We start from the raw sequence: 18,425 nt of genomic DNA on the forward strand, positions 1-18,425 counted from the left end.
TTAAAATTGTTAATAATTTTGTTTTGTAAAATGAGAACTGAAAAATGAGAAGAAAGTTATCTATGAAGATAAGATTATAAGTTGCAAAACAAAAGTCTTATATCTAATTGATATTATGCAGAATTATGTATTAAACACGAAATGCAAAATCTACGCCCCTTATTCCTTTCTTTTTAGTTACAAAGCTTCTTTATTAGTGTTCGTGTTTGTCTGTCCGCTTCCCTTAAGTCTTTCGTCGATGCTAGTGAATTCCGATTTTATTACTTTCTCTTCAACATATCAACACTTGTAAAAGAAAAGAAAGGTATTTTTCGGGTTTATTTTCGTTTTTTTTTTGTAGGAGCTTCAACCCTTAGTGGTCTTTAAAAAGCAATACAACATTTTTATCCTTCGCTGGCTATTGTATACAAAATTCTTCGGAAACGTGATATTAGTCATTTATGGCATCGCATCATAGACAGCTTTCAGCCGATAATAAAATGAAAATTTTTAAGATACTCCAGTGGTACTACTTTAAATATTTGGTACTACGTCAAACAGTAGATGCGACAAATGCTAAACAGACAAACAGTAGATGCGTCAAACGCAAGACAGACAAACAATAGATGCGTCAAACACTAGACTACGACAAACAGTAGAATTTTCAACTTCGCGACAAACAGTAGAATTTTTAAAGTGCGACATACGCTAGAATTTAAACTTTAAAAAATATTGATAGATTTTTTGTTAATTAATACTACATTTATATTACTATTAATATAGAGGGATCTACAGGCATAGACGTCTAAGGGGGGGGGGGGGGTAATGGGGCGATTACCCCCCCAAAAAACGAATTACCCCCCCCCCCCCTTCAAAAATGTTTACCCCCCCCCCAAAATAAAAAGCTTGGACGCCCTTGTCTACAGGGATAAGATAATGGCCGAAAAATCTATGTACATCCACTATAGCGTAAAATTAGTGGTTGAAACGTTTGAACACTTAACTCATTAAACCAGCCAATCAAAATTTATTTAAGTACCAAAAGTTGGTTAGCTAACGAATAAGAAAACTTTCTTCTAAAATTAAGACACCCCCTCCCCCCCATTTTTTATTTTAGTATTTTTTTTAAATTAATTATTTTTGGGGTGGGGGGTGTAATTATTTTCTAGGGGCGAAATATCTTGGGATGGTGGTAGTACCCTCCCCCAAAATAGGTTTAAACCTTCCCGGGACCTATGAGAAGCTACCCTGTTAAGAAGAACCCGATCGGTTCAGCGGTTGGCGAGATCCTTCAGTACAGACAAACAAACATCCTTTCATTTATTATAAGGATTAATTCTAGCGTTTGTTGTATCTATTGTTTGTCCCCTTTAGAAAAAATCTAGCGTTTGTCATATTCTAGCGTTTGTTGCATTCTAGCGTTTGTCCTATCTAGCGTATGTCGTGTCTAGGGTTTGTCTGTCTACTGTTTGTCTGTCTAGCGTTTGTCGCATCTACTGTTTGACGTATCTAGGGTTTGACGTAGTACCCAATATTTGTATTTTACTTTTCGTTGTCTTCATTATGATTCGATATATGCTATTTTTAGTATGGCTGAGAACCGTGCTAATCCAGCCAGATATTAATAGGTTACGAAGCTATACTGGAAAATATATTAGCAAAGACAATAATTCATCTCAAGGCAAACAATTTTCCCAACCTAACACCAATTTATCGCCAGAAAAGAAAATATATTCTTACGGCTGTACTGTTCTATTTATGGTACAATTTTGTAGATTTAGAATATACTATTCAATATACAATTTTGTAAATTTGTTAGATTTGGCCCTTTGGCTGTATTGCATTTTTATTAGTAAATTATAGGTATGTACAAGGGGAAGAGGTATTATCATTTGAAACCCATGAGATAAATTTTTGCCATTTTACCCCCATCAAAATTATTTTGCCAATATTATTTCTAATTTGACTCGCAAAATATTGGCGAAATGTTTGTGTTAGATAGACCTACTTCAGATGAATCAACCATTGTCTTAGAATTAAGACTACTAAAATAATATCAATTCATTAAAATATTATTATGTATTAAGGACAAAGCCCTACTACAGAAATTTTGCTGAAAATTCTAAACATGAACAATTCTGACTGGAGCTTCAATTCTATTTGATTCATCCCACTGTGCAGTCTCCTGGTTGATGTACTGCAAGGTTTGTTCCAGCAGGATCTGCCCGGCCACCTGGTACATAAACTGTTCCTTCAACTTTCTCATTCCATAGTTCTCCAGTAAACTAAATAAATTCAAATTATTATAGGTAATAATTGCCAAATTGGAACCTTGCATCCATTTTTCGTGAATAAAGGCCCAATTTGGCAAACGACGTAATTAAAATTAACTTGCTTTTAACTCACTTTATCATAAGAAATTCTCTATTAAAAGCGGACTTATTATGAGTGGTAAAATGGCTGCTCCAAATTAATCACATGTTCCATTAACCTTACTTAAAACTATAAAATAAATGATACCTGGCTTTTCCAATAATTTTGTTCAGATTATAAACTACTTCACCCCATCTAAACATAAAGTATTTTATTATTCAAAAACAAGGTTAGCACACACAAACTCAATTACATAAATTTATTATTTAAACTTTTTTTTTCTTTTTCTTTCTCTCTCTCTCTCTCTCTCTCCCTCTCTCTCTCTCTCTCTCTCTCTCTCTCTCTCTCTCTCTTTCTCTCTCTCTCTCTCTCTCTCTCTCTCTTTCTCTCTCTCTCTCTCTCTCTCTCTCTCTCTCTCTCTCTCTCTCTCTCTCCCCCTCTCTCGCTCTCTCTCTCTCTCTCTCTCTCTCTCTCTCTCTCTCTCTCTCTCTCTCTCTCTCTCTCTCTCTCTCTCTCTCTCTATCAATGTATGTTGCTTCGCTACCCATGTTTAAGATCTTACTTTCTATTAAAAATAGTTTTTCCCTCGTCAACAGTGAGATGTCTTCTATGATGATCCTGCAGGAATGTCAAGAATGTCTCATCTGCTTTTTCATCACCAAATGATCTGAACATTTAATTATCTTCTTCAATGTTCAACATTTAATTAATTAATTTTTTAAATTAGGGTCTGTTCGTCCGTCCGTGCCTAACGGTTAGCACTTTTCGTTAATTTAGGCTATTTATCCCATCAATTTCATAGTTTTCATGGGGATTCATGTAACATTAAGATAACACTTAGTTAGGTAGTTAGTAAAGCGTTGCATCGCCTTAATAGTTACCAGAAAGTCAGCGGTTTTGCAACAAGTTTATACAGTTTTGTTTATATATATTAGATCTTTTCATAAAAATACACTTTTTCGAATTTTAGTCTTCTGCTAACCTAAAAAGTTACTTTTGGAGCCCAGAAATACATGTACAAAATTTCAGCTCTCTATCTCTACTGGCGACCTAGCGCCAGGCATGTAAAATTTCAACAGATAACGGTAGCACGGCGGTTTTAACAATATCTCAGCAATGTGCAGGTTTTAAGCTCTTCTGCATATTTCAATTTAAACACATAAGGACAAAGGTATATTATCCCAAAAATCTTTTGTCAAAGTCTACTCTACATCTAGCGTCAGTCAGTTTTCTAAAATCATGCATTTTATACCTGTGAAAATAGAAATCGCCAGCGCTAGGTGTAGAGTAGACCCTGACAAAAGATTTTTGGGATATTATATCTTTGGCCTTATGTGTTTAAATTGAAATATGCAGAACACCTAAATTCATCTTCCAAGCCATTCTCTAAGCATTTTAATTTTTTTTATGAAATAACGGTATTTCAAAATTGCCCTTTGAAAAGGCCTAAAAAATATCTTTTTTTGTCACTTTTTTCACTGCTTATAGTTACAACTTATTAAGATATTATGCTCAGTTAAAAAAAATTGGCGCCTCCAGCACCAAAACCGGCAAAAACTGACAGTTAAACTTCTGTGCCCCTACTTGCCCCCCTCTTTGGCCAACAGTAGTTATCTCAAGAAGTAAAAGAGATATCACACAGAAAGAAAACTTTTTAAATAAAACTTAACTACGTAACCATTACAGATTTCATTTTGGGACTTTCCTTCCAGGGGCTTGTGGAGCAAAAGACCCCCCAAAATACTAAAAAATATAAGTTCTGAGCTTATTTTTAAAGATATCAACCTGATTTTTTTTTGAAAACTTTGTTAACATAATGGAACTCAGTAACATTTACAGATTTCATTTTGGGACTTTCCTTCTAGGGGCTTGTTTGGCAAAAGACCTCCAAAAACTAAAAATATGAGTTCTGAACTTATTATTAAAGATATCAACCTAATTATTTTTGAGAAAACTTTTTTCACATAACCAAACTCAGCAACCTATACAGATTTAATTTTTGGGACTTTCCTTCCAGTAGCTAGTGGATCAAAAGACCCCCAAAAACACAAAAAAATATGAGTTCTGAGCTTATTTTTAAAAATATCAACCTGATTTTTTTATAGAAAACTTTTTAAAAGAAACTGAACTCAGTAATGTTTTCACATTTCAATTTGAGACTTTGCTTTGAGGGGCTTGTGGAGCAAAAGAACCCCCAAAACACAAAAAAATATGAGTTCTGAGCTGATATATAAAGATATCAACCTGATTTTTTTAAAGAAAACTTTTTTAACATAACCAAACTCAGTAATGTTTACAGATTTCATTTTAGGACTTTCCTTCTAGAGGCTAGTTGGGCAAAAGACCCCCCAAAACTAAAAACATGAGTTCTGAGCTTATTTTTAAAGATATCAACCTCATTTTTTTGTTGAAAACTTTGTTAACATAACCAACCTCAGTAACCATTACAGATTTAATTTTGGGACTTTCCTTCTAGGGGCTTGTGTAGCAAAAGACTTCTTTAACACTTTTATTCCTTCTGGGGCAGGTGGGACAAAAGACCCCCAAAACAATAAAAATATGAGTTTTGAGCTTATTTTTAGAGATATTGAGCTGGTTTTTTATAAATACTTTTTGAAAATAACTGTACTAAGTACCTATTACATATTTAATTTTGGGACTTTCCTTCTAGGGGCTTGTGGAGCAAAAGACCCTCCAAAACACTAAAATATGAGGGGTCTTTTGCTCCACAACAATCTGTAAACATTACTGAGTTTGGTTATATTAAAAAAGTTTTCTTTAAAAAAATCAGGTTGATAATTTTAAATATAAGCTCATAACTCATATTTTTGTGTCTTGGGGGTTCTTTTGCTCCACAAGCCCCTCAAAGAAAAGTCCAAATGAAATGTGTAATGGTTACTTAGTTCAGTTTTATTTTAAAAGTTTTCTTTACAAAAATCAGATTGATATCATTTAAAAAAGCTCAGAACTCATATTTTTTGTGTTTTGGGGGGTCTTTAGCTCAACTAGCCCCTAGAAGGAAAGTCCAAAAATGAAATCTGTAAAGGTTACTGAGTTCGGTTATGTGAAAAAAGTTTTCTCAAAAAAATTAGGTTGGTATTTTTAAAGATAAGTCCAGAACTCATATTTTTAGTTTTTGGGGGTCTTTTGCCCAACTAGTCCCTAGTAGGAAAATCCTAAAACAAAATCAGTAAACATTACTGAGTTTGGTTATGTTAAAAAAGTTTTCTTTAAAAAAATAAGGTTGATATCTTTAAATATCAGCTCAGAACTAATATTTTTTGTATTTTTGGGGGTCTTTTGCTCCACAAGCCCATCAAAGGAAAGTCCAAAAATGAAATGTGTAATGGTTACTGAGTTCAGTTTTATTTAAAAAGTTTTATATAAAAAAATCAGGTTGATATCTTTAAAAATAAGCTCAGAACTCATTCTTTTTGTGTTTTGGGGGGTCTTTTGCTCCACTAGCACCTAGAAGGAAAGTCCCAAAATGAAATCTGTATAGGTTGCTGAGTTTGGTTGTGTAAAAAAAGTTTTCTAAAAAAAAATTAGGTTGATATCTTTAAAAATAAGTCCAGAACTCATATTTTTAGTTTTTTGGGGTCTTTTGCCAAACAAGCCCCTAGAAGGAAAGTCCCAAAATGAAATCTGTAAATGTTACTGAGTTCTATTATGTCAACAAAGTTTTCAAAAAAAATTAGGTTGATATCTTTAAAAATAAGCTCAGAACTCATATTTTTAGTGTTTTGGGGGTCTTTTGCTCCACAAGCCCATCAAAGGAAAGTCCCAAAATGAAATGTGTAAATATTACTGAGTTCAGTTTTATTTAAAAAGTTTTCTATAAAAAAATCAGGTTGATATCTTTAAAAATAAGCTCAGAACTCATATTTTTTGTGTTTTGGGGGGTCTTTTGCTTTACTAGCACCTAGAAGGAAAGTCCCAAAATGAAATCTGTAATGGTTACTTAGTTCAGTTTTATTTAAAAAGTCATCTTTCTCTTTTACTTCTTGAGATAACTACTGATGGCCGATGAGGGGGGCAAGTAGGGGCACAGAAGTTTAACTGCCAGTTTTTGCCGGTTTTGATGCTGAAGGCGCCAATTTTTTTTAACTGAGCATAATATCTTAATAAGTTGTAACTATAAGCAGTGAAAAAAATGACAAAAAAAGATATTTTTTAGGCCTTTTTAAAGGGCAGTTTTGAAATCCCGTTATTTCATAAAAAAAATTAAAATGCTTAGAGAATGGCTTGGAAGATGAATTTAGGTGTTCTGCATATTTCAATTTAAACACATAAGGCCAAAGATATAATATCCCAAAAATCTTTTGTCATGGTCTACTCTACACCTAGCGCTGGCGATTTCTATTTTCACAGGTATAAAATGCATGATTTTAGAAAACTGACTGGCGCTAGGTGTAGAGTAGACTTTGACAAAAGATTTTTGGGATAATATACCTTTGTCTTTATGTGTTTAAATTGAAATATGCAGAAGAGCTTAAAACCTGCACATTGCTGAGATATTGTTAAAACCGCCGTGCTACCGTTATCTGTTGAAATTTTACATGCCTGGCGCTAGGTCGCCAGTAGAGATAGAGAGCTGAAATTTTGTACATGTATTTCTGGGCTCCTAAAGTAACTTTTTAGGTTAGCAGAAGACTAATATTCGAAAAAGTGTATTTTCATGAAAAGATCTACTATATATATACATATCTTTAAATTCTGCTCTTTAAATTTTAACACTCTAAAAGTGCTTATGTCCGTTTCATTTAAAACTTTTATTACAGAGCTTCGCTTTTATGTATGATGTTATTCCTGTTTTAAAAAAGTCTGTGGTTAAATATCTGGAAACTTGATTCTCAATACTAATGTCCTCCATTGCATTCAAAGAAAGGCATGTTTCAGGGGTTCATGGTGTTTTATGTGTAACATCATTTTAGAGTATTTAATTATATTATATTTATGTAAAAATTATAGTGAAATTGTCTAGTTTTAAACCATGATGACTCCCGATATCTAAAAATTAAATGATTAATGAATGAAATACTTGATAAAATTTATTAGTTGTCTTACCTTTCATATTGACTAATCTCACTTTCTGTTAGGGTTCTAGAAACATCAAAAACCTCCTGATATACGCTATGCTCTGTCTCCTCGTATAATACTGGCTCTGAAAGTATACAAGTATCACAACATCCAATAGTGGAGAAGCATAAAAAAATAAAACGAAATAATTGAGTTATAAAGCAGATGTTCAGTGGTTATAAAAAGAGCAATGATAAATTTGATATATAAACAAGAACATAAAAATATACATATAAATAAACCAGAAACATAAGAAACAGACTTCAAAAGGTATGTTTTATAGAAATAGAACAGTTTTCCGTATCGCTTCGAAACCGATTTATTTCCGGTGGATTAGAAACTGGTTTTAATCTTAAAATTGTAAATTTTATATCCGCGGAAAGCTGCAATGCGAGAAATAACAATTAAAGCTTTTTAAAGATGACTGTAATTTTTCCTTACTTTTTAAAATTTAATTTTAGAAATTGTGTAACGCATCAGATTTAAAAATTGAATCAAATTACCAAAAATATTTTCTTGTAGCCAGATTAATAAACTTCTATCTTTCTTTCTCTTTGCATTCGCTCCCACAACATATGCTAAAATAAATTAATAAATAGTGTTTTTTTTTATTTTTAAAAGCGAAGCTTTTCTATAATTAGGGTCGGTCCGTCCGTACGTCCGTCCGTCCGTCCGTCACGGATAGCTTTTTTCGTTAATTTAGACATGTTAGAATTGTCCTATCGATTTCAAATTTTGCATGGTGCTTCCTTTAGTGGTTAGGTACGATTTAGAAAGCGTAACAACTCTATAATCATTACCAAAATGTCCGTACGTCCATTTTAAACATGTTGATTTTTTTACTTTTTTAAATAGCTTTTTTCGTTAATTTAGGCATGTTAGAATTGTCCTATCGATTTCAAATTTTGCAAGGTGATTCCTGTAATAGTTAGGTACGAGTTAGAAAGCGTAGCAACTCTATAATCATTACCAGAATGTCCGTACGTCCATTTTAAACATGTTGATTTTTTTTTACATTTTTAACAACAAATTTTATGTGACCTAATTATCCGATTGGTCTGATTTTTGGTATACTGATTCCTGGAACAACAAAGTACAATATTATAAGCGAAGCAACTCTATAATCAAGTCCTAAAAATGTAAGTATGTCCATAATCATTATCCTGTATCAAGCAGTTTTTCAACAAATTTACTTACAATTTTGCTTTGACTCTTTTACATTCGCATTCTAATTATTCAGTTCTGACATTATACAAGTGTTAATGTCCGTTTGTCCTACCGTTTCAGAGCTTCGCTTTTATGGATGTTGTCATCCTTGTTCTATTTGTATTTCTATTTGTTACATATTTAACAGTGATTAATAATCAATAATAAATCTAGTCAATGAGCAAGGGGGTGTTCGGTATTAACCCTATGCCTAGACAATTTTTAAGGGCCCTAACCATAGTTCAACAAGCACTTTTTAGGGAAACATCCGCAATAATAGCTAAGTATAGGTTACCAGAACATATGGAGTTGATCTGCTCGTGTAAAGAATCCTTGAGAAGTTCCTCCAAGAACTTGATCCGGAACCTGTCCGAGGTCTCCCATAACTCCAACAACTTGTCTCCCTTCACAAATATTTTGTTCTTCATAATTTTAGCTACAAATTGTAATATAATATCTATAATTGGCGAACAATTTCGTTTTGAACCGGATTTTGGTTGTAGGCATTAAAGAGTAAATTTATTTATTTAAATATAATACTTATTAATTTTTGCCACATTACTAATGATAAAATATAGAATAAAAAGAATTGGTAAGACTGATACCAATTTCCTAAGTCTTATAAATTCCTTTATATCAAGCCCAAATTGTATGGGATTGATCTGTATAACAAAGTTTTATATTGATAAACTATTTTTAAATTTAAAAAAATATTTATGTTCCTGTTGTCTGTTAGCAAGTTTCCAAGCTGGCTTTCCATCTCCAACTTTTAGAACAACAGTCTACAATATAATCAAGGTAATTAAATTGACAATAAAATAAAATCTTCAGTTTCATTTGATATGATAACCAGACAATTATATCCACAGCTATACCAAGATAGCTGTGAAACAGCGAGATAAAGGTAATGCTATTCTATAAAGAAAAATTAAACCCCAAAAGTTTTAATAACCCTTTTCCTTAAAAACCAATAACAAGGTGGGCGGGTGGCTCCCAACCTCTAGGTGCAAAGCCACTAGTAAGTAAGAATTTTAATAAACTGCTTCAAGAACAATTACATGGACACAAAAAAAGAACATTAATCAAATAAATATCTTGACATTTTGTACATTTGTTATGACAGCTGGGAAAAATATTTTTTTAGAACAATATTTTATTTAAATTTTGCCTTGTTTTGAATTTTCTATAATCATTTTTTATTGAAACTATTGTGTATATATTCATAGAAATTTGGATTGATATCTTTAAATATTTTCTTAGATTTCAAGCAGATATTTCGACCAGCGTAATTTCTATTTACGTATCTACTGGTAATTATAAATCATCGTAGAATTTTTTTTTTCATTTATATTAATATTGTTTGAAAAATATCATATATCCAATAAATATTGATAAATTTTAAAAAAAATATTTTAATTATCTTTGCATAATTAATAGTTTTTGAGTTTTCATTAAACTTTTACTTAGAATTGTAGAAGCATAAAGGAAATTATAAATAATTTATAAAACCAAGTGAATATTTAATGAAATGGATTGTCTTTACCAAAAATTAAAACTCATTTCTTGACTTCAAATGAACATTACAAATTTAAGAACATAAATCAAACAAAAAAAGGTAAGGTTCGGTAGCCGCACGAAGCTGCAGCCTTGAGAAGTAGCATAATCAGCCGCAGAGTTTAAAGAAGTCACACAATAAGACGCATAAAATGCGGCTTTGAGGAAGTGTAAGCCGGTATAATCCCCAGCTGCTGCGAATATGAACCTAAGTCGCTTAGTTTTATAATTATCCGCAGATCAGCTGCTAAGCACTCAACCAAGCTAACTTCATCCGTAGCCTAACAGCTGTAGAGCCACGAAAATAAGGAAATGACCTTTAATTGCAAAACAACATTAAGATTTAATTTAATCATAAATTAAGTGTCATAAAATTAATTTATTACATGTTTTACATGGGTGTCAGAAATTGAAAAATAGGTTTTTTTTGTGACCAGTATAGCGACGTTACTTAATAATTGTTTTTTTAATTTTTTTTTACATGATCTGGTTGTATACAATTTGTTTTTTACTTCTTATTATTATAATTGTATTTCATTTGATCGAAATGTTTATGTACAACTATTAGAGGTTACTTCTCCATTCAATGGTGTTATTATCCTTTTACTTTTTAAAGGTAAATTCATTTTTTATAATGCAATAACAAATTTTACTTGCGTCAGTTTCCAAGTTTCCAAGCGACAATAGTTCAAAAATAAAAAAAATACAGCCGTTTTAAATTTTTAAATAAAAAAGACCTATTAATAAAGGTTGTTATATGAAGAAAGTAAAGTTTTACTTTGACTTACTTATAGTCAAAAATTCTGTATTGAACAGGGTAAATGCACAAATTTCTTTATCTCTCTAACTTTCATATGAGATGAGATAACAGTGGGTTGTTGTTCCTCCAAAATATCAATTGCGCTAAAACTGACATAGCAGTAGTAGGAAAATTTTAACTTCTTTTATTATGACAGAGTGTTGGGCCGAGCAATTCAAGGCTAGCACCTAGCAACGTGTTATGCCAAAGTCGCGGGTTTGGTGTCATGGAAAGCTTAATGCTGGCCAAGTACTGGAGAGAAAACCAAGTCCTGACCATGGTAAATACTTTACCTGTGTTGTGTAAAATGGCTGTGGGTGTTCCGAGCCATCCTGTGTGACAGGTAGCAGTGTGTTCAGAGGGTGGTTGGTGATGCTAGGGATCTTACTGTGCTTGCTACCCCGTAAGCTTGGAGATCTTAAATATTTTAATCGTTTAATTTATCGCGAAATGCCTAAATTGACGATAATAGCTATCTTTTATGGACGGACAAACCGTAAGATGATTCCCTTTAATAAATAAGAATCACCAAACCTAGAAATTCAATAAAACCTGAATGAAATAATTAATAAACGTGACATTAAATTTAAATTTTTACTTTGCTCGTTGTGGCTAGTCATGAATAGGTTTATCAAGACACAATACAATTTTGATCGATAATACCAGTCGTGTGTAATTGTATAATTTGATTTTTTTAATATGACAATAATCGAAAACATTGCAACTATTATTTTCCGATTCATGAATATGCAGTTTACTGTACATCCGGTAGTACGAATGAACCTATTCTTACTTCTTAGAGTACAGTACATACCCTTTATAAGAAAAATTAAGGAAAAATTGCTCTAATACCAAGATTGTGAAATAAAAGTTGTATTTGTTTATTTAAAATAATTAAATACATACATGCACATTTTGGTCATTTTATGTTGTTATTAACTCTTCGTTTTCATGGTTCGGGCAAAGTTCTTATCATACTATGTAATTGTGACTATGACTTTCATTTTTTTCGTTGGGAAGTTGATAGGTTCGAATCTCGGTCCGACACCGATTAATAACTAAAGACGTTAAAAACGGTTCCCACTGCTGGTATGTCAGATGCGCGACGTAAATAATTAGAGTGGGTGGGGGAATGCCTTGGCCCAAAACAGGCGACACCAAGCCCCCTAGAGTCTTGACAATTTAATTTAACATTTATGTTCTGACATATAGGTAATACTCTGTCACTTTAATATTACAGTTGAATTTAAGCTTGTTACAAATAGGGATTATCCGTACGTCCGTTTGCCCGTATCAGAAAACTTTGATTGATAAATCCTTTTTTTTATTGTGAACATTAATATTAGGGATAAAATATATAATGATTGACTTTCAAAATTTGGACTTGCACCAAAAATACTTTGAGTTTAATGGTAAAAATTAAAAACTAAAATTGGACAATACTTATTTACCTTTTATTCTGACGTCAAAGTTTTTTCAAAATTTGGTGGACGGTTGGGCTAATACAACTTTTATTTAACTTAAATTTGCTGCGTACTATGTAGAGAATTTAATTTGATATGTATCGTAAATACATAAATATGTTTAATATTTTACAGTTTTTGTCATATTTAAAATTGGATTGTTTATGCTTAAGTAAGGTAATTTGCTTCAAAGTTTATGAATTTGAAAGGATCTATATAGAAAACGTTTTGCAAAAAAAAATGAATTCGATCTTAAGGCGGCTATAAGACTGATATATATTAGATTGTTTTTTTTTTATGAAATACATGTCATTTCCATAGTCTTACAGACAAAAGATTGTCTGTGCGTCTTAATTAAATAAAAATTTTCTTCTATTTTTTCTAAAACTGATACAAAATAATTCAAAGGCCTCTTATGATGTCATGAATGGGATCGATTTGTGTATAAATACATGAAGAGGCAATTAGCTTTCTTAGTAAGGCAATGAGGTAAATAATTTTTTTTTGCCTGCTCTTAAAGATAGAGAGCTGAAATTTTCAGTGAAGATTCCTATAACAATTTAAAATATTTGCACCTTCTCTCTTTTTCTTTTATTTGTTATAACAACTGAACATCAGCTCGACTTCTCGTTTTTTCTGTGTGTCGATTCCATGATTTTTTTGTGCTTCGCTATTTTAATGGAAGTTATCATCCTTATCTATTTCAAAATTTTACACAAAACCAGTTTTAGCTTGATTATGAATATGAAAGATTTAACTGTGGTAGTTCTCTATATTTTGAACACACGATTAGTCTGGACTTTGTGATTTTCTTGCTATATCAGGTTATGTTATTAATAATTATTTTCAACAATGTGCCTCGATAATTGAATCCCCCTTCCCCCCCTCGTAGCACCATATTAAACATTTTTTCTATTTCTAACCCCATTGGAGATTTAGGCTTAACTCAAATTTCTACTATATCCTTACCTAACATGATCTCCAGTGTTAACCAAATTTTAAGGGTTTCCAAATAATAAAATAGCAAACATGATTTATAAGCAGCTTGACTTTAAAATCGCATTCGATAAACCAGTCAGTTCTTTCAGCAACATTGTTAAGTAATTTCCACTTTATTAGACAAATCTGAATTATTAGCAGTTTAACATAACATAACATTTGGTATTTCCTGGAGGAATATTTAAAAGCAGAGGCGTGCAGAAGATATTTGCAGGGCGTGTATTCACCTCTCCCCCCCCCCTGTCATATTTCTATATAGTTTACAAAAAAAAATTACTTTAGTTTTGCTGCTAGTTGAATCAAATTAAGTAAGGCTTTTATTAAACTGATTCTGGGTTATTTTTTTGGCAAATAAAAACAGTTTGACATAAAAATGGCATTTGCGACAACCTGTCAGTGGTGGTGTAGGGAAGGCTCTCCAATCTCTGTGGTGGAGATCGGGTAGATTTTGCTCTCATTCTTTCATTTCTGAAAAGGGAATGAAGACTAAAATATTATCAAATTTTGGTATTTTCTAATTTTGCAATGCTACCGCGATCTTTATATTGTGCACTTGTTGCTTCTTTGACTAAATTGAGTCAAAGTGTATTGGAAAAAAAGAAGATAAGTAATAAGTATCTCATTTTTTACTTATTTTAGTTATACAAACACACAAAATTTTATATAGAATAGGGAAGAATATTAATCTAACATGAAATTAACGACTAAATGTGAATACTAAACATGAGCATATTAAGGAATATCTTATGTGCATGTTTGTCTTTTTTTAAAAGTTTATTTGTGACAACGTTTAAAAAAGTACAAAATGCTAAATATACTTATTATTTTTACAAATTTAATAATTCTAATATTTAAATGTTTGGTATAAATGCTTGGAAGAAACTAAATTACTTAATAAAACTTTACTGTATTGACCATGTCTAAAACTGGTGTTTTAACAAACTCTATAAAATTATAATCAGAAATCTACAGGAGTTTTTAAAATTATAGTCGGGATTTGGATTTTGGAACGTTTTTAATTTTTACACCCAATTAGAATAAAAATTGAGAAGTGTGTCACATAAAATTTAGGGTGGTAAATTGATTAAGGTCCATAAGAGAGTGTAATTAAAAATATTGAACTAGTAACACACTGTTTACCTTGCCTTATTATAAACTTTAGAATAAATTATTTAGAATTTAAAATTCATGATACAGCTTCTCTAGTTTTCAAAAATGGAAATTATGTGTTGGTTATTCAATGCGAAAAGCAATTTTTTTTATTTTACACCCACTTAATCCGGGGGGGGGGGAGGTTGTGTAAAGGAGGTTTACAGGAATGAAAGGAGGTGTCAGTGCACTAGGCGTGTTTTCTACCCTTTTACACGGTATGAACCCTGCGGGTGTGCCATTCCTTGCGAACAATGAAAAACTTCTGAACCTAGTGAAAGTGTCTGACTCTGATTATGAAGTAAAAAAATTAGCCAATGAGAGGCCAGTATACACTGTAATTGACTAATGGTAAAATTTATAGTGGCTCATTGGCTAATTTTTTTACGTCATAATAAGAGTCAGATACTTTTACTAGGTTCCATACTTTTCTTATGAGATTAAGTACCAAAGGATTTTATAAAAGAATTTCCGTTAAAAAAGGTAGCAAAATTTTGAACGCCCAGACTATTTATTTGGTAGTTTAACCTGAACATATTTAACCAGCTAGCACGTAAAAAAACACCATGCACCAGACTCAATTAATATACAATACATACATTTTAATTTTTATGCAGGTCAATTAGGATATCAAAATTATCCCTACCCTGGCCTGGCACAAAATATTTATTCCATGCTATGATAGTGATGAGATATGATATATTCAATGGAATTCTATTGGTGGAATGTAGATTTTGTCCACTACTTGAAGATTGATTGGTTAGTTAATTAGAAACCTTGTGTAAAAAGTAAATTAAAAAATTGAGGTATTATAATTATTAAACTTTTTCAAATGTTTGATATGGTACAAATTTACCAAATTCAATGTTCATACATATGTTAGCTTTCTTTTAATTTGGTCACTTGCAACCTAGCAACTTTGCTTTGTGGAAATTATTGGTCACATTTTAATAGGAAAGTTTATTTATTAAAGTTTTCTTTCTTAAAAGTATTATTAAAACAAGTATGGTAATTCGCATAGAATGACAAAATTTAATAAATATTCTGTTGTACGTCTTTTATTTCTAAAAAAGTAAACAATTATAACAAGCTTGTAAAATAGCAACGTAAATTTGATATAATTTATTTTGAATATTTTTAGACTAACATAGAAGGTTCTTTAAAAAGTATTTTTACTTTTATATAAAGTAGTAGGTCTTTTATGAAACTTAAAATTTGAGATCTGATGAGTTTTCTTTTTAGGGAAGCATCATTTAGGTCCAGGGACGATTTAATGTTATTTTATATTTAGATTAATGCCTTTGGATGGCTTTAGAATTTTTTTTACACCCATCGTACTCCTTTGAATATAGAGTCCCTAGATGCTAGAGGCGCGGCCGCTAGTGATTTCTACAATTAAGTGTCAAATTCAAGATCTAAAGTCGTCTTAGTTGCGCTTGGCATTGAACTTAACTCTAACTTTACTTGCTAAATATGAGAAATTGCCGCTTAATAAACCGGATTTAAAGTTTTTATTCAGGCAAGTGTCAGTGCTGTACAAAGAAGGTCTGTATTGGAAAAGGCGTTTGTCTGGTAATTCTAACTATGCATATCAATGAGTTGCGTCTATTAATGTTGCACATCTGACATAGCAGCAGTAGGAACTATTCTTAGCGTCTTCTATGATATGTTGTGGAGTCTAGACTATAACCAATCTCCTCTCCTGCGGCATGCGGATGCGCTACGTGTTAAGCCACGAGTCGCTGGTATAAGAAGAGAATTACGAGGAACAATGAACAATGAACACCCATAAAGTTCATAATAATTTCGCAAAATCTTGATCTGATCATATTTGACGGGTTCTCTTTTACGTGGTTTCCATGGATATTTCAATAAATAGTGCCCTGTAAACAATTTCATTTTCTGGTTGCAAGTTTTCTTTTTGACAAATGACTTTAAACTAATCAACATTTCATAAGATTCATATATATTTCAATTTATTTAATTAACATAAGATTTATGATAATTTATACATACTGATTTAAATAAATTTAGATAAAATTATTTTTTTTTACAATGTGTTTCTGTCATATATGTTATTTTTATAATTCTGCTAGGTAATATATTCAATATAATTCTATACAACTTACGTTTTCATTATCATATAAATGATTTGAACAAAAATAATCACACATACAATGACATTCATAAAAAAAAAGAATTAATGTATAGTTTTTCTACATATATATTAAATGGGTCCAACAATACGCATAACACTCAAATTGTGGGTGAATTAAAAATAAACATCAGTATATAATTTATATATTACACTTACATACATATAAGATTTCTTAAGGGGTTAATTTTACTAAATGTTTAATTAAAATTACAGCTACTAATATTATGCATAATATTATTTGAGATATAAAATAGCTTAACATAGATTAACATTAATGAAACTTTTAGAGCATCAGGTTTTAGAGAATAAAAACCTTATTTATCACTTTTTTGTTTAGTTTCCTATAGTAAATAATTTTTAGAATTGTTCATATCTAGCTCAAAAACATTTTGAATCTATTTCTAAACAAACTTTAAAATTAAGATACTCGCGATTTTTATATTTAGATACAAATCGTTATATATAGCTCAAAAATATTATCTTAGAGATTACATTTGAAAGCTTTTTTAGGATCAGGTGCAGTTAAAATGTGCTTGGAATGGATTGTCTGCAAAAATCTGCTTTCCCTGTTCATCATAGGTTCTTGGGTATTCCAGATTATTGATTTGGCCTTCTTATGCCGCTTATAACGATGTGCGGGCGAAACATGTAAGTTTAGCCGATTGGCAATTAGTAGCTTTTAAAGTTCATAGATTTTTGGAGATAATCGATTCCTGGAACATTTTACCATGAACAACACCAAATCCCATTTTCAAATTTTATTTTTAGCATATAGTTATTTTTTGATAGAATAATGATCATTCGTAAGTCATTTTTTTTAAATCTTCGGCTATTTTTTGTAATAAATATTTTTATACAATCAATCTTAAGTGCAAACTGCATAAACCTAATGATAAATCAGTTAATAATAATAATAGGGATAATTATTTATGTACAAAAAGTTCAAATATTGCTTTTAACTAATATTTACATGTTAAATTTTCGATGGATTCTAAATGATTTTCAATCATGTTTGTTAAATTTGTAATTGATTGTCTCTTGTGTAATTGCTTATTAGATTATTTATATAAAAAAACAAGAGGTATTTATATGAGAGTCAAAGAGAAAAAATACAGAATCCATCAAAACATTTTTTATATCACAATAACATTCAGATATATTCCTTTAACTATACAAAATAGTACGGGTAAAGAGTTTTCAAATAAAAACTTTCAGTGTCCTCTTCATTTCAACAAATTCAAACAATTCAGAAAAACCAAATAAGTTCACGCCAACCTTTAAGATACTTTTAGGTATATATATAGCCCTGATTCTCTAAAGTTATATTCTGATAAACACATAGCCTTAAGTAAGTATCATTTGGCCAATCTTAGATTGGTAAGCTCCGCGCACAGATGAGTGTAATCTATTATATTTGAAGCTTATCTGAATATTTCCTGAAATTTTCTCAATTATCAGCAGCAGACCTAGAATTTTGGCTTATGTTCCATTATAAGCATCTTTTTTTTATGTGAGAGGAGGAGTCAAGATTTTAATAAGGTGGCTAGTTCATTTTTGGTATTGCAATATTTGTCAATCCCCATTTGATTATTCTTTTAAACACACTTTTAAGGTGTGAAATGTCCAAAATTTGCTTGATTTTTAAAAAACTAATGTCATTAAAGCA

General features: G+C 31.1%; 1 protein-coding gene across 1 annotated transcript; it reads right to left on the reverse strand.

The window, feature by feature from the left end:
- Positions 1–1,113: 1,113 nt before the first annotated feature.
- LOC145318100 (uncharacterized) lies at positions 1,114–13,934 on the reverse strand. Its single transcript, XM_080159450.1, has 9 exons — positions 13,843–13,934; positions 11,284–11,407; positions 9,359–9,419; positions 8,933–9,040; positions 7,935–8,009; positions 7,420–7,516; positions 2,915–3,019; positions 2,500–2,547; positions 1,114–2,264 (listed from the first exon to the last, which is right to left on the reverse strand). The coding sequence occupies exons 1-9, from the start codon at positions 13,908–13,910 to the stop codon at positions 2,102–2,104; spliced, it is 849 nt and encodes a 282-aa protein (XP_080015576.1). The 5' UTR covers positions 13,911–13,934; the 3' UTR covers positions 1,114–2,101.
- Positions 13,935–18,425: the final 4,491 nt, after the last annotated feature.

The sequence above is a fragment of the Acartia tonsa genome, chromosome 4 (assembly GCF_053477335.1).
Source record: "Acartia tonsa isolate MP-2025a chromosome 4, ASM5347733v1, whole genome shotgun sequence".
In the NCBI taxonomy this organism is placed as follows: Eukaryota; Metazoa; Arthropoda; class Copepoda; order Calanoida; family Acartiidae; genus Acartia; species Acartia tonsa.

Excerpts from the sequence above, each read along its gene's own strand:
- LOC145318100 (XM_080159450.1), bottom strand. The coding sequence starts at position 13,910 with ATGAGAGCAAAATCTACCCGATCTCCACCACAGAGATTGGAGAGCCTT. Across the intron at positions 11,408-13,842 it reads CCCTACACCACCACTGACAG|ATCTCCAAGCTTACGGGGTA; the intron begins GTTGTCGCAAAT and ends AAAATATTTAAG. Across the intron at positions 2,265-2,499 it reads AAAATTATTGGAAAAGCCAG|TTTACTGGAGAACTATGGAA; the intron begins GTATCATTTATT and ends GAATTTATTTAG.